Source organism: Scylla paramamosain, chromosome 29 (genome assembly GCF_035594125.1).
Source record: "Scylla paramamosain isolate STU-SP2022 chromosome 29, ASM3559412v1, whole genome shotgun sequence".
Classification (NCBI taxonomy): Eukaryota; Metazoa; Arthropoda; class Malacostraca; order Decapoda; family Portunidae; genus Scylla; species Scylla paramamosain.
The window spans coordinates 7,119,445-7,144,871 of record NC_087179.1 but is presented as its reverse complement, the minus strand read 5'-3'; the positions used below and the strand labels follow the sequence as shown (position 1 = coordinate 7,144,871).

At 42.9% G+C, this 25,427-nt stretch overlaps 1 protein-coding gene across 15 annotated transcripts in view; it reads left to right on the top strand.

Moving 5' to 3' along the window:
- The window catches only part of LOC135115221 (uncharacterized), a 74,599-nt gene that overhangs the window by 16,207 nt on the left and 32,965 nt on the right, over positions 1-25,427 (top strand). For 14 of the 15 annotated variants that reach the window (XR_010275881.1, XR_010275880.1, XR_010275884.1 and 11 more), the window contains exon 2: positions 23,825-23,977. Coding sequence is in view for 3 of the 15 variants with exons in the window: in XM_064031761.1 (XP_063887831.1) it covers positions 23,825-23,977 (153 nt within the window). In the remaining 12 variants the exon portion in view is untranslated. Of the gene's footprint in view, positions 1-21,030; positions 21,168-23,824; positions 23,978-25,427 lie in introns of those variants that run through there. The other variant, XM_064031762.1, reaches the window with a different exon arrangement.

Below are 25,427 nucleotides of genomic sequence, written 5' to 3'. Positions count from 1 at the left end.
TTTCTCGCCTCCCGCTCTGTCCTCTCCTTTCTGCCTCCCTCTTTTATCTCCTCTCGCAGTCCGTCCCTATTTCGCTTCTCCCTCCTGCCTCGCCACGCCTCCGCATTCCCCGAACTGGGAGTCGCTGTGGCAGAGGGCGCAGGACTCTCTCGGGCGCCACCACGCAAAGATTCAGTGCACGTCTTTTGTGGTGGTGGTGATGGTGGTGGTGGTGATGGTGGTGGTCGTGGTGGTGGTGGTGGGACACGCGTTTTTCTCCTCCACTTTTGTAGCTTTGTGTGTGAATGAAGAACAGATTTAGTAAAGAAAGGTGTTGTTGTTGTTGTTGTTGTTGTTGTTGTTGTGGAGTTTATTAATGATATTTCTACCGGTGCGATTTGTTATTATGTGATTCTTCATCTTTTCTATTGAGATATTTTCTCATATTGTGTATCTCTTTATCTTGTGAAGAAAAAGACGGCGGCGCTGAATTTTGTTCACTTTCTCAATGAACGAAATAATTTCCAGGAGAGAAAACGCCCAAGTGTGTGGAATATCAGTGGACTCTGACTGTCTCTGGTATTCTTTCAAGGCAGAATTGTGTCCACATTTAAGAGTGAGTTGCCACTTAAATGGTGGAGTCGTTTTGGAAACTCATCAGGGATAAACGTGTTCGGTGTAAGAGATTCCACCTTTAAAGAGCGTGGTGGTGGCAAGAGTTCACACAGGAATATTGCATCAGGGGAGAAGTCTTGCACATCTTAGCTCAGTGACAGCGAGGGGAGAGGAGGGCGAGCTACAGCTGGGAGAAGCGAGTGGAGGGGAGCGAGGGAGCTGTCAGCAATGTCAGAGGTCACGGAGGAGGGATAAAAGGGGAGAGGCGTGAGGTAAGAGGCCTTTCCCTGTCTTAGGCCTGAAACGCTTCCCTCTCACCACAACTGTTTTCAAAGGTCACAAAGGTCATTAGCCGAATATTGAAGAGTGATTCTCCAGTTGATAATGTAGAAATCTTGTTAATCTATCACGAGAATCATAAAAAAAATAAAAGATGAAAATTTTTTTAACCTTATCTAAGAGCCTATTGAAAGTAGTGGAGTTTCTGGCAGAAATGTCTCATAATTCGGGTTTTAGTATGTTACCAAAGGTTTGAGGTGCCGTGTCCTGTCCTTTTTAGCAAATAAAATCTTAAGAGAGCGTCGGATGAGGATGCTGTTTTGGCAGTGAATGTTTGATACCCCGAGCTAACTGGCAAAAATATGCTTTGGTCTCGTGTCTTCATAATAGAGGTAATGTAAACTTGCTAAAATTTACGAGTACAGGCACTGGCAGCGAGACTAGATGTCGTCATGATGGATACCCCGCCCACTCATCCTTTCGTGGCGTCGATGTGAGGTTAAGTAGGACCTGAGAGAAATCGCCCATCCAACCAGCATTTCTGTCGTTTTGCCTCACGCACACACACACACACACACACACACACAGTATCCTTGGCGCCCAGTCCCCCCGAGCCTCGCACAGTTAAGCCGAAGGTAACAATTTTCTGTCTCTCCCTGTCAGTATTTAGCATAATTTCTAGGGTTTTCCAGGTGTTTCCAGGTGTTTTCCTAGACTCCTATGCGGAGTAGGGGGTGGTGGAGGGGAGATTTGGAGTATGAGGGGTATGGAAGAGGAGGAGGAGGTAAGGAAAGGAAAAGACGAGGAAAAAAAAAACTTTTCGGCAACATATTATTATTTTCCTTTTATTGATGGAATTGGCATAGTTTTGATATTTAACTTATTAACAGAAAAACATACTAAGTTATAATATATAATATGATCTGTTCTAGCTGTGCTGGTAAAGGAGCTGGTAAAGGAGACCCGAGGCTTGGTTGCATTTCTTGTTTGTTTGGTGTTGGGTGTCTTGTTTGTTTTGTCCTTGAGTTAGACGCGTATTCACCACCATCGCTCACCTCTTATCCCATTCTTTGTCAACACCACGTATTATTCCATACATCACCAGGCCCGCCCATCACTGCCACTACTCCTCTCATCACGTCTCACCGCCCGTGCCTCCGCCTGCAGTTACTCGGGGTGGCAGGGGGGAGAGGGGGAGTAGAGGGAGTGTTCTGGGCAATCACGTGTTGCCATATTGGAAAAGTTAGTTATTTAAGTGCAGTTAGGGAGTATAACTGGAACATTTTAACCAAAGCCTATTGTAGTGCCAGCCAACTCTCTTTTACCCCCACGAAGAGAGAGAGAGAGAGAGAGAGAGAGAGAGAGAGAGAGAGAGAGAGAGAGAGAGAGAGGGTACATTCTTATTGGTAAAGGCGACAGAACTTGTTTTTCATTTAGAAGTTTCCTGCATCTCAGTTATAGTCTCTCTCTCTCTCTCTCTCTCTCTCTCTCTCTCTCTCTCTCTCTCTCTCTCTCTCTCTCTCTCTGTCGCCCACCTGCAGCCACACATCCCGCCTCACCTCGCCACCCACCTCCACCCGCACATCCCCACCCCGCCTCGTCCGCCACCCACCTGCACCCACACACCCCCGCCTCGGCCTCCGTGATTTGCTATAACCTGTACCTATTTTCTTTATCCTGCCGATTGCAAATGAAACTCTTAATGGCTATGTGTTGAGCGTAATAAGTGAACCTCCCTCCCTCCCTCCCTCCCTCCCGCACCCTCTCCCGCCCCTCCTCCTCAGTAGCGGCGTGTCATTAGCGGCCTAATGAGACAGAAACAAGTGGACAAAACAAATGTCAGAATATATACCATTTAGCACGCCGCCTCAGGTGTCGTGCCCCGCCATGTTTACAGAAGTGGGCCTAAAATTAATATTCATTTTTATTTATCCATTTGTTTATTTACTTTTTCCTTTCCTGTCGCATTCTCTCTCTCTCTCTCTCTCTCTCTCTCTCTCTCTCTCTCTCTCTCTCTCTCTCTCTCTCTGTCTGCCTTACCAGTCATGGTTTTGAAAACTTCCGCAACTCAAAACATGAAGATTAGATTTGCCTTGATGCCGTTGACCTTTTGGCTGCGAGGAAAAGGGAGCGATTAAGAGAGTGGAGGACAATATATATATATATATATATATATATATATATATATATATATATATATATATATATATATATATATATATATATATATATATATACGCACAGAGTGTGTGAGTGTGTGTGTGTGAAGGAAGGCAATGACAGAACAAACACATAAAAATGAATCATTACAAACAAAAATAGACGCAACGTAATCCGAACAGAGAGAGGTTAGGGACAATGGAGCTGCCCTCAGAAGCCAGTCTACTGAAGGGGCGGTGCTGGTGGCGGTGATAAAGGTAGTGGTGGTGAGGGTGCGTCGGGGATTCACGGGCGAGTGGAGGCTGAGTCACGAATTGGAGTGTCGGAGAGATGCAAGACAACCAGCCAGGCGTGAGGGGGAGAAAGGTGCCGTGAAGTTGTGGTGTTTGCAGCTCACAGGCTCTCCACTGCAATTTCTACGCCTTATTTAAGTCAAAGCTGGCTCGTCATCAGCTCGACACTCTTAATGCAATAAATATGCACACATAAAAAAAAATACAGTAAGGTTGTACTCAGGTAGAATATAACAACCATGCTGAAAATCCCTTTTCTTTGCAGGTAAGTGTGCCGTCATCTGTGTTCACGGAGGTCAAGGTAAGAAGCCACTGACCCACCACTCCTGCCCGCCACTTCGTCTGTTCGCCTTCACTTGGGTCCGCTGGAGATTTTTCATCGCCTTCGTTAAGACCTTGATTCGAGCAGAAAAGCTTTGGTCTTCCGCGAGTCCATAGTAATTGCGACCCGTCTGAATTAACTAGCAGTACTTGGTTTAATTTCGAGCAATACGGCGAGGTCTGAGGTCTGTAAGGATATCTAGCGGGCAGCTCAGCAGCCTATTCACGGCCAGGCAGGCAGACAGAACAACACTCATTGCCTCCTCCGGTCAGGGTCCAGAAAAGTTTGTAACGAGGGATCACTGGAGGCTGACAGGCGTTAGCAGAGTTATCTGTGGTGCGTAGGGACTGGCGGAGTTCCGGTACAAACCAATGGGAAATTAAGCACGTTAGTTATCAGAGTCAACGAGTCTGAGGTGAGGAGAGGGGGAAGGTGTGCACGTTGTGGTTGCCGAGAGAGAGAGAGAGAGAGAGAGAGAGAGAGAGAGAGAGAGAGAGAGAGAGAGAGAGAGAGAGAGAATGGTGGGGGAAGGAGAGAATTGCCAATATGACGTGTGGGGAAGTCTGAGTGTGTTGGATGAAAAAAAAAATAAAGTAAAAACTACTGTGATGATGGTAATTTACTCCGAACGAGACCAAGACGACTTTACTTAAGGAAAATTGCGGCCTTTTAATGTGGAAAACTGCCAACAAACATTTACTGAGATGAGGTGGGCGGGAGAGCCATTACCACGTGTGTGTGTGTGTGTGTGTGTGTGTGTTTGGGTTGCCATCTCGTGTCGTTGGTGCTTCGGACAATGAATCCCGTGTTTCACTTTGGGCTTGACTGCTTAAGGAGTCGGCGCAGTGTTCCCAAGTATCGTGTTAACTCCCACTACTGACAGACAGACAGACCGACAGACAGACAGTGTTGCATGTCTCACCGAGCGTCACACAAAGAGCTACGTACATGCTGCTCATTACCCTCAACTCTTATGACCATGATTTAATTAAAACAGTGAAGGTATAACATGAATCTTTAATTAAATTACTTGCTGTAAACAAGCAATCCTCCCTCGCAAGCGGTCCGCTGTAAAAACACTTAATGACGCGCGCGGCTCTTTGATGTACTCGTAAAAACAGTTTCATATACAAACGAACACGGCGTGTGGTGTGGACCTCCTGCAGGCACAGGCACGGCTATAAACTAGTATATAAGCGAAACGTGTCGCGCCAGACCCGCTAACACATACACGGATCACACAACACAGCCAGCCAGCCACGAGCCAGTGTTGAACAGGCCCAAGACAAGGCTGTTCGCTTCATCATTCTCTCTCTCTCTTTTTTTTTCTCTCTCTCTCTCTCTCTCTCTCTCTCTCTCTCTGTTAAAGGTTAGAATAATGTGAAATGTAATGAAAACCTTGCATTTAACGACGAGAGCATTTCACTGTGTGGCGACAGTTGCTCGATGAAAGTAATGAAGGAACATGAACTACAAATTAGGCAAAGTGTTAACATATTGGTGGAGACTGCTTGAGTTAGATATGAAGTAATGGAAACACGTCCGCTCGGGAGAAGCAGTTAATGCAAACTCACCCCATGAATCTGAAAGCAAGGGGCTGCTGCTGATGAGAAGCATTGCTTTTCATAAACACGTAGTATCATGGGAAGGATTTGCAGCATTTTCCAGGAAGCGTGTGCTCGGTGTACTGACAGGTCGTGCTGGTGAATTAGTGACTGCCACTCTTGAATAACTTGTGCAACATGACGACATGAGAACGTAGAAGTGCTCTCTCTCTCTCTCTCTCTCTCTCTCTCTCTCTCTCTCTCTCTCTCTCTCTCTCTCTCTCTCTCTCTCTCTCTCTTTCATTGCGTGGCGTCTTAGGTGTTCTATTTTTCCGTGGCGGGAAGAAGGATGTGAACACGCTCATTATTGAGAAACGTTTTGCATCCTGGCATGTCAAATTGTTGTTATGAAACACACACACACACACACACACACACACACACACACACACACACACACACACACACACACTGAACAACAACAATAACAACAACAACATAATTGAAGGGGATGATATTGGTGTAATAATACTCACGGTACAAACATAGGTACGAATATTGGAGCCAATTACGTTAATTATGGCGCTCGCTGTTTCCTATTTGCTTAGGAATGAGGTAAACATTTATAATTACCTCCCTCCGTTCGTGCGTCCGTCCGTCCGTCTGGTCTGTCCGTCCTTGCCTCTCTCCTTGCCCCGCTAGTTGTGTTGCCTCGTGATGAGCTCCTGAACATTCCAGGCTGCGTAACAAGTGTTTTAGTAAAGTGATACTGGCTACAGCTTATCTGCGCGAGGCGGGAGAGAGAGAGAGAGAGAGAGAGAGAGAGAGAGAGAGAGAGAGAGAGAGAGAGAGAGAGAGAGAGAGAGAATATGTATTTTTTTCAAGCAGACGTGTTTTAGACAGAATTGTGTAACACCTTCCACTAATTAATGCGAATTACCACGCGGGGAATCACTGTCATGCTTCACTCACAGTGCTATTCCATTTTTCCACATTTGCTTCCTTGTTTTTTTTTTTTCAGATTTCGTTATTTTTCATCCTTGTACCTTTTTATTCATTTTTTTTCTATTTTTGTTTTAACTAATATTTCATTATCCGTATTCCTTTCTTTCTTTTCACAATTTTCCAAGCAAACTCATCATGCCTACACTCCTTTCTTTCTCACCACTACCCCGCGCCCCTCATCCCTTCCGCCCTCCTGCAGCAAGCCTCTAGCAACTTTCCCCGCAGCCCACCGATGTCCACTCACGCTGATTGAGGTGCGCGCATTCCAGGCCGCTGAAGGATGGTAATGAGAGAGGGGAGGGGCGTGGGGAGGAGGAGGAGGAGGAGGAGGAGAAGGTGGGGAGGATTTTTTTTGAGTAGTGAGCTTATCTCTTGGTCAGAGTACACCTGGCCGCGAGTTTAAGTTAAGGTCCAATTAGCATTAATCAGGTGAGGGAGATGAAGAGGGATGCCGCCTGCCGTCTTTGCTTTTAACTTTACCCCAACACTAAGAGAGAGAGAGAGAGAGAGAGAGAGAGAGAGAGAGAGAGAGAGAGAGAGAGAGAGAGAGAGAGAGAGAGAGAGATGGAGATTAGGGAGGTGGACAGAATAGAGATGCATCAAATCACCTGACTAACGAGGCATAAATCAAGGTATGCGCTCTCTCTCTCTCTCTCTCTCTCTCTCTCTCTCTCTCTCTCTCTCTCTCTCTCTCTCTCTCTCTCTCTCTCTCTAATTGAAGGAGAGAGAGAGACGTTTCGCTCCCACTTCCTTTGCTATAAGGTTTATTTTCCAATACTTCGATCATACGGTTTATTTTCCTATAACTTTCAATAAGGTTGTTTTTCGGGTAGCTTTATTTATTTTCCCCTACTTCGATCATACGGTTAATTTTCCTATACTTTCCATAAGGTACATTTTAAAGTACCTATATTAATGTTCCCATACTTCGATCATTCAGTTTATTTTCCCTTAGCTTCCAATAAGGCTCATTCTCGAGTAATTTGGTAATAAATATGCGAATAATAAAATATGCGAAGAAGAAACAAAGGAAAACTGGCATGCAAAAAACGTGATTCCCTCTCTCTCGCTCTGTCTCTGCCAAGGCAGCAGGTGGTCACGAAAATACGTGCATTGCTCACATGATGGCCGCCGCACACGGCGGTGTTGTTATTTACTTGTCCTGATAGCTTAATCTAACCTAACCTAACCTAACCTATCCTAATCTAATCTAACCTAACCTAACCTAACCTAATCTAACCTAACCTAACCTAACCTAACCTAACCTAACCTAACCTAACCTAACCTAATCTAACCTAACCTAACCTAACCTAATCTAACCTAACCTAACCTAACCTACCCTACCCTACCCTACCCTAACCTACCCTAACCTAATCTAACCTAACCTAACCTAACCTAAACTAACCTAACCTACCCTAACCTAATCTAACCTAACCTAACCTACCCTAACCTAACCTAACCTAACCTAACCTAACCTAACCTATTCTAACCTAACCTACCCCTTTCCCCCTCCCCCTCCCAAGACAGCACTCCCTCCCCCCTCCCGGCTGTCTTCCCTCCCCCCTCCCCCTCCCACCTATCCTATCCCCTCCCCCTCCCCCTCCCCCCTCCCACCTAACCTATCCCCTCCCCCTCCCCCTCCCCCTCCCCCTCCCCGGGCAGCCGACTGCCCTGTGGGGCCGGCTGCCCCCTCAGTCAGGGAAGTACTCCAGCAGGGCGGAGTACACCACCAGGGTGAGGGACAGGGTCTGTGCAATGGCGAGCAGGTTGTCCCACAGGCCGTGGGACAACCTGCTTCCAGCCCTGCCCCTCCCCTGGCGAGCCTTCCCTGGCTGGGGGAGTTGGCGCTGTGGTGGGGGGAAGGGGCCACCACTCCCTTCCCCACTCCTCGGAGGACGAGCCCCGCTCCCTCGTCCTCCGCGGGGGTCGTGGCGCTCCTGGCCTCCTTTTGCCCCTCCTCCGGGCTGGGGGCCGAGACCCACAGGCCCAGGCTATCCTTCCCCGGGCTGGCCGCCACCACCTGGCCAGCCTCAGGGGCGGGTCCGGCCTCCTTCCCCGGGCTGGCCGCCACCACCTGGCCAGCCTCAGGGGAGGGGCCGACCTCGTGTCCCAGGCTGGCCGCCACCACCTGGCCAGCCTCTGGGGCGGGGCAGGCCTCGTGCCCTGGGCTGGCCGCCACCACCTGGCCAGCCTCAGGGGCGTGGCCGGCCTCGTGCCCCGGGCTGGCCACCACCACCTGGCCAGCCTCTGGGGCGGGGCCGGCCTCCTGCCCCGCCTCTGGGACGCGGACAGCCTGGTCCTCTTGGGGGGCTTGGGGCGGCTGCCCACTCTCTTGCTGTTGCAAAAGAGCACGGGGCAGCCCTGCCCCTGCCCCCGTGGACACCCAGACCTCCGGCCAGGCTGAAGTACAAAACGGCGTGACGCCCCGCCGTAGTGTACTTCAGTCCGGCCAGGAGGTCCCTCAGGGGCAGGTCCTGACAGAAGACTGTTGCGCCTCCTGCCAGGCAGTGCACCCTGATGGGTGTCTCCTGGTCCAAGGCGGCCAGCTTGTCCATATTCAGGCTGGCCGCCTGATCCGACACGAGGGGCTTCGCCCCCCTCGGCCCCTTGCCGGAAGGTAAAGGAGGCCAGAGAGCGCCTCCCCCTCCCACAGCAGCCCCCTGAGCGGGGGCGGGACAGCCTCACGGCGTCCACGCCACACTCGCCCAGGAGGCTCAGCCGTGCCTCCACTGACAGTCGACTGCTTTTTCCTCCCATCCTAGTTCTCATGAAATTAAAAATGTACCTTGGTTCAGTTTTGGCTGAGTGGCGAAAAGTAGGATGGTGGTGAACAGACCGCCTGAGAGAGAGAGAGAGAGAGAGAGAGAGAGAGAGAGAGAGAGAGAGAGAGAGAGAGAGAGAGAGAGAGAGAGAGAGAGAGAGAGAGAGAGAGAGAGAGAGAGAGAGAGAGAGAGAGAGAGAGAGAGAGAGGTTGATTGATATTGATTGATTGATATATTTTGTTTGCCTTTTGTAACATTAATGCATTTCTGCATTTCATACACAGTTCAATACGTAAGGCCAGGTCCATCAAGCCGAAGCTTTTATACAGACCTGAATAAAGAATGACACAAGTAGCGCAAATGTTTACACCCTGACTTGTTCCTATTTGAGCCGCCATTTTGCACATGATAGAGGTAATAATAGACTACTTGTTTTGTTGTTTGCAGCACATGACACAATAATGAGTGATGAAGTGTATAGTATGCTATACTGTGCCACATATATGTTCACATACGTGAACTTGGCGAACACAAACACAGGTAGACACACTTACATAGATACCCACAAACATACATACCACAACATATAACTGCATACATACACACATTCATATGTACATGCACAGACACACACACTCACACATATGCAACCTGTATGCGAACATACGTACAGCATGATGCATACATGCGGCCACACAATACACGCACACACACACACACACACACACACACACACACACACACACACACACACACACACACACACACACACACACACACACACACACACACACACACATGGCCACATACAAACCTGTGCACATACATACACATACTCACATACATACATAACAAATGTATGCATGGTTACATACATACTTTGCCGTAACATATGTTATATTAGCCAAAGTTTTCTATTAATGATATCATTGTTGGTGATGTACATACACACGTCCACAAGATGTGCACACCTGACATGTGTGTCTGTGTATCAACACATAACAGCACATGATTCACAGACATTGCTATGGTTAACATTCATAGTTTAGAAGTAAGAAACATTTCACTTTGCTTTTAAACAAATTGATAGAGGTTAGTGATTTAATATCGTGCGGGAGGCTGTTCCACTCCCTGACGCCGCGCACACTCACACTTCTCTGTTCGTGGACAGTCCTACAGAGAGGAAGTTTGAGGTCATCTGGCCTTCTATTGTTATTAATATTATTGGATAGTAATTTATAAGATGTATTATTGGGATATATGTAAATTGATTTGAAAAGAAATATACAAGTTTGCAAGAATATTATATCGGGGACTTTCAAAAGGTTGTGTTCACAAAATAGAGGATTAGTATGATCGTACCGTTTTTTTTCTATGAAACATTACTCTCGTTATTTTTTTGTGCGCAACAAATAACCCATCTAAGAGTGTTTTAAAAGCTCCCCCTGAAATTGCCGAACAGTTTATTACATGTGGATAAACAGTAGACATATATATTAATTTCAGACATTGGACAGTTATATTGTTTGTAATTTTGTACAAGACACCAGTTATTTGTGACAATTTACTACAGAGTTGATGTAGGTGTTGTTTTCATGTTAATCTATCATCTATTATTAAGCAAAGAAATTTTATGCAATTAACTTTACTCAAGAAATTGTGTTTTATCTTTATATTAATATTAACTTCATTTACGGTTGTCAGACAAGACACCATCTAGAAAGTTTTAGGACACGTTTAGTGTAAGTCTGTTGCTAGTTATCCAGTCAGATACCTTAATTAATTGATGATTTAAAGTATTAACCATTTTCTCCATATTTTGTCCCTGGACGTGTACATAATTTTGCATGTCATTTGTCCAAATGTGACCTATTAAAGTGGCAGACCTGTCAGTCACTCTAGTTGCTTTTATAATTATTTGAGAGAAGCTGTAACATTGAAACATGTTAATGTCTGTTGTGGCATTTTCATTGATATGTAACAAATTGACATTAGAATCCCCCATTACATAACATTTCATCTTTAAATTCGATAATACTTGTAAAATTTCTTCCATAGACCCAAGAAAATCAGTGAATGTTGAGTTGGGAGTCTATATACCATACCAATTATAAATTTAATTGTTTTTAAGACTTTTATGAATAATGCCTCAATATGTGGTGATTGCAAACAAGCATCATCAATAATCAAAGCCAGAAGATCACCAGTAGAGCGGCCTTGACGGAACCCATACTGGCGATCAGATAGAAGGTTGTGAAGTGATAGATGTTTAAGAATCTTCCTGTTGAGGATAGATTCAAAAACTTTAGATAAGCAGGAAATTAAAGCAATAGGACGGTAGTTTGAGGGATTAGAGCGGTCACCCTTTTTAGGAACAGGTTGAATGTGGGCAAACTTCCAGCAAGAAGGAAAGGTAGATGTTGACAGACAGAGCTGAAAGAGTTTGACTAGGCAAGGTGCAAGCACGGAGGCACAGTTTCGGAGAACAATAGGAGGGACCCCATCAGGTCCATAAGCCTACTGGCTCTTCTCTATCCTCTTCTTAAATTTTGGATAACGCTTTTTTCCTATTCCAGAGTCCCCTCTTACATAACACACACACACACACACACACACACACACACACACACACACACACACACACACACACACACACACACACACACACACACACACACCGACCTACTTAACAGCTAATCAGAAGGAAGACAGCAAAACACAAACACACAGAACACATCCTCCTACTTTCTCTATCCTCATTTTCGATCCAAAGCTGGATGCTGCGTTTATGTGCGCAATGACTTAACCTGCTCTCGTGCCCACACTCTTGAATCTTCCGAGTTTTCCACCATCTGGCTACGACTACAGAGTCACTCTCATACTAAATTTATCTGTGCTGTATACCTCTCACCTAACTCCTCTGATTATAAGAAATTCTTTGACTACTTAACTTCCAAAGTGGAGCACATTCTGACCCTCTTCCCTTTTGCAGAGATCTCCATTTTAATGAGTGTTATGTACAAGGAAAGGAATGAATACCTAGAGATGCCAGTAGAGGAAGGAAAAGAGATAGCGGAAAAAAAAATGCGACATATGTAAATGAGAGTGCTTAAGAATATTCAGTTTGTGTAAATTGAATTGAAAGGAGATGAGATGATGATGAGCACGTAAGTTCTGTGTGTTTGTGTTTTGTTGTCTTCCTTCTGATTAGCTGTTAAGTAGGTCGGTGTGTGTGTGTGTGTGTGTGTATGTGTGTGTGTGTGTGTGTGTGTGTGTGTGTTATGTAAGAGGGGACTCTGGAATAGGAAAAAAGCGTTATCCAAAATTTAAGAATAAGTATCTTGAAACCTCCCTTTTGAAACAGTTCATGTCAAGGGAATAGGAAATGCAGAAGTATGGAGGGAATTTCAGTGTGTGTGTGTGTGTGTGTGTGTGTGTGTGTGTGTGTACGTGCGCGCGCGCGCGCGTGTGTGTGTGTGTGTGTGTGTGTGTGTGTGTGTGTGTGTGTGTGTACGTGCGCGTGTGTGTCATTAGTCATGTACTACTTCGAACCCAAATAAGTGACAAGAATAAGTTATTGTCGTAGATCTGGGTAGACTGTTTAATCATCCACTGTAGTCATATTTTTATTCTGACTAACAGTTGGCGAATGCATAAAGTACGATAATTGTCAGCAGAAGTGAGTGAGTTAGAGACTACTATTGTGATTAGTAAGGAATGAACAATAAACACATATATCTAGTGAAGGGAAGGCCTGAACGCAGCCAGTCTCTGCACCGAATTAGGTAATGTTGGAGGCTGTCAGTGTGCGAGGCTGGCGAGGACCAAGGACGCGGCGCAGGGGGGTGCCATCTATCATGTGCGTCTTGAATGGGAGCGGGAAAATACGTGCTGAGGTGGGATGGAAGCTGAGAGGGGAAGATGGAGGTGGTGGTGGTGGTAGTAGAGAACGGAAGTATAAAAGAAAATAACTTGCCATTCAAAGTAATTAAAGGAAAATATTATGTATTGATACGTTGAAGTATATCGAGTATAACACACACACACACACACAAACACACACACACACACACACACACACATGCTAACACACACACACATGCTAAATGCACAGCGAGAAATTCTCTCTCTCTCTCTCTCTCTCTCTCTCTCTCTCTCTCTCTCTCTCTCTCTCTCTCTCTCTCTCTCTCTCTCTCTCTCTCTCTCTCTCTCTCTCTCTCTCTCTCTCTCTCTCTCTCTCTCTCTCTCTCTCTCTCTCTCTCTCTCTCTCTCTCTCTCTCTCTCTCTCTCTCTCCTGTCCGCCACAAAGCACACAAACAGTGACAAGGAAGTCACAACAGTCAGTCACGACCGCTGTATTATTTCAACATAAAGTTTCCTAGCTTGTGATTTCATTTCCTTGTGTGGCCCCACTTCTTGCCAAGACCCCTGCGGTAGAAAGCCTGACGCGGCAACACACACTCACAACCTCAACACACTGACCTCCCAGTAGGTGATCCGTGAGTCATGCCTGGACCGCAGCGTGTTGGAGGCTATCCGTGTTTTTTTTTTTTTTTTTTTTTTTTTTTTTTATGTAGGAAGGATACTGGCCAAGGGCAACAAAAATCTAATAAAAAAAAATGCCCACTGAAATGCCAGTCCCTAAAAAGGTCAAAGCAGTGGTCAAAAATTGGTGGATAAGTGTCTTGAAACCTCCCTCTTGAAAAAATTCAAGTCATAGGAAGGTGGAAATACAGAAGCAGGCAAGGAGTTCCAGAGTTTACCAGAGAAAGGGATGAATGATTGAGAATACTGGTTAACTCTTGCGTTAGAGAGGTGGACAGAATAGGAGTGAGAGAAAGAAGAAAGTCTTGTGCAGCGAGGCCGAGGAAGGAGGGGAGGCATGCAGTTAGCAAGATCAGAAGAGCAGTTAGCATGAAAATAGCGGTAGAAGACAGCTAGAGATGCAACATTGCGGCGGTGAGAGAGAGGCTGAAGACAGTCAGTTAGAGGAGAGGAGTTGATGAGACGAAAAGCTTTGATTCCACCCTGTCTAGAACAGCAGTATGAGTGGAACCCCCCCAGACATGTGAAGCATACTCCATACATGGACGGATAAGGCCCTTGTACAGAGTTAGCAGCTGGGGGGTGTGAGAAAAACTGGCGGAGACGTCTCAGAATACCTAACTTCATAGAAGCTGTTTTAGCTAGAGATGAGATGTGAAGTTTCCAGTTCAGATTATAAGTAAAGGACAGACCGAGGATGTTCAGTGTAGAAGAGGGGGACAGTTGAGTGTCATTGAAGAAGAGGGGATAGTTGTCTGGAAGATTGTGTCGAGTTGATAGGTGGAGGAATTGAGTTTTTGAGGCATTGAACAATACCAAGTTTGCTCTGCCCCAATCAGAAATTTTAGAAAGATCAGAAGTCAGGCGTTCTGTGGCTTCCCTGCGTGATATGTTTACCTCCTGAAGGGTTGGACGTCTATGAAAAGACGTGGAAAAGTGCAGGGTGGTATCATCAGCATAGGAGTGGATAGGACAAGAAGTTTGGTTTAAAAGATCATTTATGAATAATAAGAAGAGAGTGGGTGACAGGACAGAACCTGAGGAACACCACTGTTAATAGATTTAGGAGAAGAACAGTGACCGTCTACCACAGCAGCAATAGAACGGTCAGAAAGGAAACTTGAGATGAAGTTGCAGAGAGAAGGATAGAAACCGTAGGAGGGTAGTTTGGAAATCAAAGCTTTGTGCCAGACTCTATCAAAGGCTTTTGATATGTCCAAGGCAACAGCAAAAGTTTCACCAAAGTCTCTAAAAGAGGATGACCAAGACTCAGTAAGGAAAGCCAGAAGATCACCAGTAGAGCGTCCTTGACGGAACCCATACTGGCGATCAGATAGAAGGTTGTGAAGTGATAGATGTTTAAGAATCTTCCTGTTGAGGATAGATTCAAAAACTTTAGATAAGCAGGAAATTAAGGCAATAGGACGGTAGTTTGAGGGATTAGAGCGGTCACCCTTTTTAGGAACAGGTTGAATGTAGGCAAACTTCCAGCAAGAAGGAAAGGTAGATGTTGACAGACAGAGCTGAAAGAGTTTGACTAGGCAAGGTGCAAGCACGGAGGCACAGTTTCGGAGAACAATAGGAGGGACCCCATCAGGTCCATAAGCCTTCTGAGGGTTTAGGCCAGCGAGGGCATGGAAAACATCATTACGAAGAATTTTAATACGAGGCATGAAGTAGTCAGAGGGTGGAGGAGAGGGAGGAACAAGCCCAGAATCGTCCAAGGTAGAGTTTTTAGCAAAGGTTTGAGCAAAGAGTTCAGCTTTAGAAATAGATGTGATAGCAGTGGTGCCATCTGGTTGAAGTAGAGGAGGGAAAGAAGAAGAAGCAAAGTTATTGGAGATATTTTTGGCTAGATGCCAGAAATCACGAGGGGAGTTAGATCTTGAAAGGTTTTGACATATTCTGTTAATGAAGGAGTTTTTGGCTAGTTGGAGTGTTGGTGTCACTCTCTTTGAAGCTCGTTAACCCACACATTAACCCACACGTTATCATTACTTCAACCTCTTCCATCTTCTTCCCGTCTTCTCCTTCTCTTTCCTTTCTTCTCTTCAGGTTTTGTCTTATTTTTTTCATCTTCTCTTCATCTTTTTTTTCACGTTCATTTGTTTTCTTTTACATTATTCCATATTTTTATTTATCATTCGCTAATAAACTTTTTCTTTCTTTTATTTTTTCTGCCCACTTTTTTTTTCTCTCTCTTCTCGCGATGTTCCACCCAATTATTCTATCGTTTTCCTCTCTCTCTTGTCTTGCCTCCTCCAGCCTCCTCCTCTCTGTGGTACTCTTCTTCATCCCTCTTGAGCCTCGCAATTCCTCTTCCCACTAAATACCTTCCCCTAAGACCCATAAACTCTGTGATTTCCCTTGAACTTTCCTTAACTCCTCGTAAACTTTTCCCCAAAGCTCATTACACTTTGGTATATTTCCCCTACACTCTCCCCCAAATACCCCCTGACTGAGCCTACGCCCAAAATCCCCATAGATATCTTTATTCTACACTGGATCCCCGCACTAACTTTCCGCAGACTTCCTAACACCTTCTGCTCGTTTCCTCTCTCTCTCTCTCTTAGTGAGTCCCTATAACTTTTATTTGTTTCAGACTGGCTCCAAAGTTTTCCCAAAATTTCCATAGAGGTTTTCCGGGGTTCTTGTGCTCCTTTCCTTCGTGTGGGGGGCGTCCTTCACGTCCCCGGCACATCAAGGGCCTTTCATGATCCCACGCAGGACTCGCCATCCTTTTTCTTTGTTCACACTTGACAATTAACGGAATTGATGAGTTTCCTTCCTTTATTCGAAGTTAGATCACAGTCTTTTTTTTTTCTTCTTTCTGATAGATTATGCATTTTCTCTCATATTCGTACATAAGTCATGCAATATTTCAGCTCTTTTTTTCTTTTTATCATATTTTCTTCACGCCTTTTTCTCTCCTTTAATGGAAAATTTGTCTTGCAGTTTTCATTCTTCCCTAGCAATGGAATAAGTAGTTTTGTTTATCATTTTTATTTGTAAATGAGCGATGCATGCTTGTAGCTCTGTAGACCACACTCTACAGAACTACAAGGAGGAAGAGAGAAGCAAGGAAAGGAGGAATAGAGACGTGAGTGGCTTGGTGGATGAATGGAAACATGGAAGGAGAGAACGGGGAAGAGGGAAAAAGAGAAGAAGCAGGAGAGTAGATGTGATGGATTAACTCTGAGTGATTGAAGGTCTGCAACGTGATGGAGGGAGGCAAGCGGGAGGGAGGTGGGAGGGGAAGGGAAGGAGGGAGGGAGGAAGGAAGAAGGGGCGGGAGATGAAGAATGAGAGATGGAAGGGAGGGAGAGGGATGAGAGAAAAGCATTCGTCTTATTTTGATTAATTTTATCTTCATTGGGTGTTGTTAAAGTTTTCAAGAACGTTTTCATGATTCCAGTGGTAAAAAAAAAAAAAAAAAAGGTTTTTGCTTCATTAATTGAGGAAAAACTGAAAAAAAAAAACTAATATTAATGATGACTAAAAAAATATTCCTTATGAGAGAGCAACGCGTTTCAGAATACCAGACTTCTTTTTATTTTTTTATTTATTTATTTTTTTTACTTTCATATATTTCTTTATTTTTATTTATTTATTTTTTTTTTTTTTTATTTTTTATTTTTTTTTGGCTTTACTTATGCTTTTTGACACTTTAATTTTTTGTCTGGTTTCTGTGTCCGATGTTGACGATGATTTATTCCCTGTACAGCGCAGTGTGTTCTTAACAGTAAGCAGTGACTTACAATATAAGGCACGCATATATTATTCACAATATCACAACGGAAAAAGATGCGACCTTTCTCTCCCTTTCGTTTTCACTGTTACTCTTGCCAATCGAGTTTTATTGTTGCTTCTTTTCATGCCATTGTACGCTGGATATTACCTTGTCTTGTGTTGCTTTATCTCTTGACCTATCATGGTTCCTGCTACTCTCACCCCTTCCCGCCACCACCACTACTTACACCTCCTCCTCCTCCTCCTCCTCCTCCTCCTCCTCCTCCTCTTCCTCCTCCTTCACTTCCTCCTCCACCGTGCTGTACTCCGTCCTTTTCTCCCTCTCACTGTTTTTTTTTTTTTTGTCAGTATCTCTTAGTTCAGTAGATATCTATGGTATTTCTTGTTTGCATGTGTGTTTCTAGGTATCTATGTATTTTCCTTTTCTTCATCTTTCTTCATCCTCTTGTCAAGATTTTTTTTTTCTGTGTATTGCTATATTTTTTTTCTTTTTTTTATCATCCGCTCTCTTTTGTTACGTCATTGTGATTTATGTATATGTTTTATGTATTATCATGTATTCCCTCCCTTCTTCTGTCATGGTATCAGTTCTTCTCATGTATCTCTAATGCATTCCTGTATAATCATCATTTTTTTTTTCATCCCCATTTTTTTTTTCATCCCCATTTTTTTTTTTTTTTTTCATTTTTCCCTATCTTCATATATCATCGTTATTTCAACCTTTTTTTTTTCTCTCTCTTCCAACCTCTTTTCTTCTCTTCTTTCAAGATTCCCCTTATTTTTCTTCTACAATTTTCTTTTCTCCTCGTATCATAATCTCCTTATATGTATTATTACGTATTCTTTCACACTGTATTTCACACTCTTTTCCCTCTAATCTTGGCACCTGCTCTGTCCATGTATTCCTACTTATTCCAATTTTCTTCTTAATATCTGCCCCTCATATGTATTGCCACTTATTTATGTATTTATTTTTTGTTTATCTTCTAATCTTAGTATCCGCTCTTCCTCTGTTATACTCTTCCCATGTATTCCTATTATTCATATGTATTTCCCATTCTTTTCTCCTCTTTCATAATCCTGGTGTCTGCTCTTCCTGTTTATTCTTATTTATTCCTATATGTTCTTCTTTCGTTGACTTTCTCCTCATCCTCCTCCTTGTAATCCTAATTTCTCCTTTTCTTATGTGTTCCTACTGTTCATGTTTATTCCGTTTTTGTTCCCTTTGCTCCCGTTACATTCAGGGACTACAAAACTAATTACGTAGTCTCTCTCTCTCTCTCTCTCTCTCTCTCTCTCTCTCTCTCTCTCTCTCTCTCTCTCTCTCTCTCTCTCTCTCTCTCTCTCTCTCTCTCTCTCTCCGGTCACTCACAATCTGCAGGTTCACAGGTACACATTTTTTCATCACATTTTCAACAGCTCGGCACTCTCTCCCGCCGCAGCAGGGATAGAAAAATCTACAAAAAATCATATCTGTACTGGAAGTTTCAAAGGGTGGGGGATGGCAGGGAGAAGTAGAAGGAAAAAGGTGGTGGTGGCGGTGCTAGCAGCAGCAGCAGTGGTTGTATTAGAAAAGGAGGAGGAGGAGGAGGAGGAGGAGGAGGAGGAGGAGGAGGAGGAGGACGAAGACGAGGAGAAGGAGGAGGAAAAGGAGAAGGAAAAGGAGGAGAAGGAGGAGGAAGAAAAAGAAGAAGAAGAAGAAGAAGAAGAAGAAGAAGAAGAAGAAGAAGAAGAGCTTGAGGGTTTGGGACGGAGCAGATAAGGTTGAGAAATTTAAATATGCGGTAGAAGAAAGAATTTTTATAATAACAAAAGACGATTTTCTAAAAAATACTCGAATTATTCGTATATTTGATATTTCTATTCAATTATTATTTATATTATTTTTTTCTTTATCTTTGGAGCAGCTTTGTTATTTGAAATAAATTGATTTTATCTTCTAGTCATTTCTTGCTTGCTTGCTGGTTATACAGTGTGGACTTCACATCATCGCCACGTCATGCAGTGTCTCATGATGCCTTCTGTGTGTGTGTGTGTGTGTGTGTGTGTGTGTGTGTGTGTTAGAGAAAGTACAACATAGTAGCGAGTCTTTTTGTTTCTATAAACATGAAAATTGCCTATATAGAAATTTTAAGTGAAGATAAACAAAGGAAAAATTTTGAAGAGTCTTGATATTAACTGCAGGTGAGGTTTCACTTACTTGTTTTTCCTGTGTTAAGAATCGTTAGCACATATTGATAATGTGCCGAGAGTTTCCTAATGTGCCCCAAATGAGAAGGACTACATCAGAGCGGCGATTATGCGACCCTCAACACGGTAATTCCCTCAGTGTTGAGTCCACCAAACTCTCAGTAATATTTGTCAATTTAGGAACACTGACGCAAATATTCAGATAAGAAAAGTAATTATTCTGAAGTAAATGTTTTTATTTTTTCGAAGGGGAGATTCTGGTTTTGTGAATTAGATATAAATGAAAGATAAATGTTACACTGTGATCATGATTGATGTTTTGTGGTAAACGACAATATAACCAATTGTGTGACGCTTTTTTTTTTTCTCATGTATTTAATGATTATTTGCCGATTTCATTTCAGTGTCCATATATTGATGAATTAGTGCTGACAGAAAATTACATTAGACTACACAATATTTCATAATATATGCGTGAAAAAAATAAATAAATAAAAATGCGAAGATTTTCAATAGTAAATATTAGCTGGCTAATGATTTTATCAATGGAGACATCATTGTATACATCTTTTCACCATCAACAACACTGAACACTCTCACACTAAGTACATCACTTGAGCAAACTTTAATAATGTTACTCAGTGAAACAAAGTAAATACACACACACACACACACACACACACACACACACACACACACACATGCTGGCGACATGCTGCTTCCAGGTCAGCTGGTGGACGACCAGCTGACCTGGAAGCAGCATGTCGCCAGCACCGTGAGATCAGCTACCTACAGGCTGTACATGCTGCGCAGACTCAGGTCGCTGGGGACGCCGACAGATGAGTTAAGGGGGGTGTACCTCACCTTCATCCTCCCCAAACTCATGTACGCCTCCCCAGCGTGGTCCTCCTCCCTCACACACACTCAACAGCTACAGCTAGAGAGTGTGCAGAAAAGGGCGTGCAGGGTCATCCTTGGCCCTGCATACACCACCTATGAAGAAGCCCTGACCACCCTGAGTCTGTCCAGAATATCCACCAGGCACCGAGAGGCTCTGGAGAAGTTTGGGAAGGGACTACTGCATCATCCGCGTCTCAGAGACATGCTGCCGCCCGACGCGCCTCGCCCTGTCCGTGCCACCAGACACCACAACAAAATAACGCCCCTGAAGGCGCCGCGCACGGACCGGTACAGACTCAGTGCGATTCCCACCATGGTGCGAGCCATCAATCGATAGTATTTCCCTCCTAAATTAGTCTTACCGTTAGGATTAATGTTAAGTTTTTCCCCATCCCCTATGTACATTTTCAGTTTGTCAACTGCCTAAATAATAAACCGTTTATTATTATTATTATTATTACACACACACACACACACACACACAAATAAATATGTAAATAGATAGATAAATAAGTAAATAAAATAAATAATAAAAATAGTAATAATAATAATGATAATAATAATAATAATAATAATAATAATAATAATAATAATAATATTTAAAAGAATAAGTCGATTACTGCAATTGTGAGTTGTGTCCTTCATAATTGCAAGCTTACACCTGGACATTCATTTAAGGTCGAGGCCGCTAGCTGGGTGGACGAGCGTGAGGATGAATACAACATTATGATTAAATCTGGGTGAAGATAATGCAGAACAACATTAACGCCACTATTAATTTCATCACTGTTCGTTTACATCCATCAACATTGCGCAATACGTGGTGAGTGTTGCTTTACGAGGCGGACTGGGAGTGAAGCTGAGAGCAGGCAGTGCTGGGAGGATTAGTGTGTGTGTGTGTGTGTGTGTGTGTGTGTGTGTGTGTCTTATCTTTACCTATTATCTTTCCTGTTTCTTTTTCTCTTCCTTCTCTTCTTTTCTTGTATGTGTGTGTGTGTGTGTGTGTGTGTGTGTGTGTGTGTGTGTGTGTGTGTCTTTATCTTTCCTGTTTCTCTTTTTTTTTCTCTTCCTTCTCTTCTTTTCTTGTATGTTTTATCTTTACTTATCATCTCTCCTCCTTCTCCTCCTTTTTCTTTTCTTCCAATTCCTTTTTTTTCTTCCTTCTCTTCCTGCTTCTTTTCTTCCCCCTCATTTTTTTTCCGTTCTTCTTTCTCCTCCTCCCTTTTCGTCTCCTCCAGTTCTTCCTTCTATTCTTCTTCTTCCTCATCCCCATTTACATCAAATTTTTCCATCTGTTATTCCTCCTCTTCTTTCTCCTTTTGTTCTCCTCCAATTCTTCCTTTTGTTCTTCCTCTTCCTCCTCCCTTTTCTCCTTCTTCAGTTCTTCCTTTTGTTCTTCCACTTTCCTCCTCCTGCCTTTTCTCCTCCAGTTCTTCCTTCTGTTTTTTTTTTTTTTTTTCTTTTCCTCTCTCCTTTTTTCTCGCTTTTCCAGTTTTCCTTCTGGTCTTCCTCTTCCTCTTCCTCCTCCTTTCTTTTCTCCCTCCTCCTTTCTTTTCTCCAACTACCTCATCCATTCTTTGTACCGTCACCCATCTGTTTCACCAGCTGTCCGCCTTTTCACTTGTCCATTCCTGACCACCACTATTTACCACCAACACCACCCCCAACCATCACCACCACCACCACCACCACCGCCGCCGCCACCACCAGTCACGAGCCATTTGTACTACTTATAATGTTTTTATTCGGTGAAATTAAATTAATCTCAAGTAATAACATGCCAGAGTGGAACTGCTTGTCTGTTGCTGCTGAAATTTCTCTCTCTCTCTCTCTCTCTCTCTCTCTCTCTCTCTCTCTCTCTCTCTCTCTCTCTCTCTCTCTCTCTCTCTCTCTCTCTGAAATAAAGCTGTGTGTTTACGAGGCAATCAAGGTGAAGGAAGACTTTGAGAGCTCAACCACAAAGCTTAACTCCCAGTGTCCCTTTGCGAAGGAGAGAGAGAGAGAGAGAGAGAGAGAGAGAGAGAGAGAGAGAGAGAGAGAGAGAGAGAGAGAGAGAGAGAGAGAGAGAGAGAGAAGAAAGGGGAAGACAAGGGTAGATGCAAGAATGACACACGTGCGATTCCAAGGGCGAGATTATAACAGTGAAGAAGGCAGGATTAGTGTGAAGACTCTGGCAGCTGGAAGGGAGAGGTGGAGGGAGAGATGGGAGGAAGAGGTGGAGGGAGAAGTGGAAGGAAGAGGTGGAAGGAAGAGGAGGAAGGGGAGGTAAGAGGGAGAGGCTGAGTGAGAGTTTGAGTGAAAGCTGAAATGGGAAGTTGAGAGAGAGAGAGAGAGAGAGAGAGAGAGAGAGAGAGAGAGAGAGAGAGAGAGAGAGAGAGAGAGAGAGAGAGAGAGGCTGGTAGACAAATAAACAGATATTAGCAAACAGCCAAACATATCTCCCCCACACCACACACACACACACACACACACACACACACACACACGTAAATACACAAGACTTCATAGCAGACGAAAGACACAACAGAAAGGGACAGAGAGACACACACACAGACAGACAGACAGACAGGACTCATAAGAAGACAGATTGCATTAACCGTATCACACGTCCCGCCTAGCTTTCCCTTCCCTAATATATCATGTTCCTCATGTTTACCATCCTTTGCCTTTAATATATGGTGATGCTTCTCCTTCCTCACCTCCCTCCTCCCATCCATCTCTCTTACTTCCTCACTCTTACTCTCATCATGTCAATCTTCCTTTACTTTATTATTTGTGTACTTGTGTCATTTTTGCTCTTATATATCCAACAGTTTTTTTTTTTATTTATTTCCTTTCCAAGTATTATTTTATTTATTTAGCTTTTATTTCATTTTCGTGTTCCTTTTTTTTCAGTGCGTAAAAGTTTAATACATATTTGTTTTTTATTCGAATTAAATTTAGATTTCCCTGAAATTATTAACCTTTTGGCCTCAGTTTATAATATATATATATATATATATATATATATATATATATATATATATATATATATATATATATATATATATATATATATATATATATATATATATATATATATATATATATAGTTCATCATCCCATAAACATTTGTAGCGACACAACCTCAGCAACATCCCCCCTTCTATTTCCACCTTTCCTATCTTTAAGTACCATCTCAGCTACAGGTCCTCCCATCCTAATACCTTTTTCTAACACTTTCTAACTAAACTTTGTAACACTGTAACATTCTCGCTAACGTTTCTGACACATTCAACATTCTACCTCCTTCTCATAATATATTCTAACCTTGTAACATTCTAATATTGTAACATTTTAACTCTTTCCTAACACATCCCAACTCCTTTTCCTAACACATTTTAACTAAACTTTTTTTAACATTCTGACATTCTAACAAACTTTCCTTATTTATTCCCCTTTTCATAATGCACTCTAACTTCTTTTGCTTTTGTTCTGCAGGCGCCATGTTCGACCAGGATTCCAGGGTGATCCAGAGCGCCTTCCTGCACGCCATCCAGCACTACAGTCAAAACACCGCGGGCACGAGGCTTCAGCTTCACGCCTTTGTGGGCATCATCAGTATGGCGGATGCCTTCAAGATCTTCAGACTGAGTGAGTGTTCTGCTTACCCCCGTTTTCTTTGTCTTTCTGTCTCTTCTGCTGTTTCTGTTTCTCCAAATGTACGTTTTTTTTTTTTTCGAGTTTCTTTTTTTTTTCCAGTTTGCTTCCAGTGTATAGTGTAAGTTTTTTTTTTGTCATAACATTTCTATCTATTCATAGTACTTCTTTTATTTTTTTCACTTTTTATGTATATTTTTTTCTATATTTTTTCTTCCTGGTTGTTTTCCTTACTACAGTAATATACTCGATGTCTTTGTCTTTTTGAAATGTGTGTGTGTGTGTGTGTGTGTGTGTGTGTGTGTGTGTGTGTGTGTGTGTGTGTGTGTTGTTAATATCCACTTCCATTTGTTTCCCAGGTTGTGTAACTTTTTTTCTTTCAGTGTGATGTCGTGCGCTCTGTTCCTTTCCATTCATCGCGCTGCGTTTTCCTCTCCCAAGCTTTGGCTCACGCTAAAGCCGCAGATACATTTAGATTTCTTTGTATTCTATACTAATGAAACACCACTATTGCCTTTTGCTTTGTTGTTGCTGTTGTTGTTGTTGTTGTTGTTGTTGTTGTTGTTGTTGTTGTTGTTATTGTTGTTGTTGTTGTTGTAGAAATAGGATAATGGCCATTGAATGTCTTACTGTTCATTATGTTGTGATGCTTCGAACTTGCTTAAACTTAAACACATGATTTGATCTTTTAAGTTGTGGTGAAACTTTGAATTTGTTGAAGTCAGTTGAAGATTACACACTGGGATATTCTAATAGTGACGACATTCTGAAATGTTGACTTTGTCAGACTTAAACACCTAAAAGATATAGACTGTGATGAAACTTTGAACTTTTGGACCTTATCACACACATTGAAAAATACTACACGTTTTTTATTTATTGTAATAAAATTTTGAACATTTCGAACTTAACACAGCCTCACTTTTAAGAAACTAGATTCTAATGGAACTTTAAACTTATCGCACGTAACTCAACAGCCATCATTCTTAAGTATCCAAATTGTAAGAAAACTTTGATGAAATTTTGTACTCAGTACATCTATATACTTAAGAAACCAAATTATAATAAAAGTTAAAAAAAAAAAAAAAATCGTACCAAGCACAACTAAATACCTCAAGGTTCAATTTTGTGACGAGACACTGAACTTCACTGCCACACTTCAAGATCCAAACTTGCAGGATCAAGGTCACAGCTCACAATACATTTTGGACCTACCTAAAAGCCAGCAAGATACACAAGCTGTTTGATGGGATGAGAAGCCATGTGAGGAATGAAACAAGAAAAAAAAAAATGGAATATTGACTTTTAAGTTTGTTTATGGGATTAGAAACCTTACACTCTGGTTTTGCTTTTTTTTCTTTTCTTTTTTGTTTTGTTTTTGTCTCATCTTTTCTTTCTTCCTGATTTTCATTCTTATTTTTATTTGTTGTTGTCATTGTTGTTG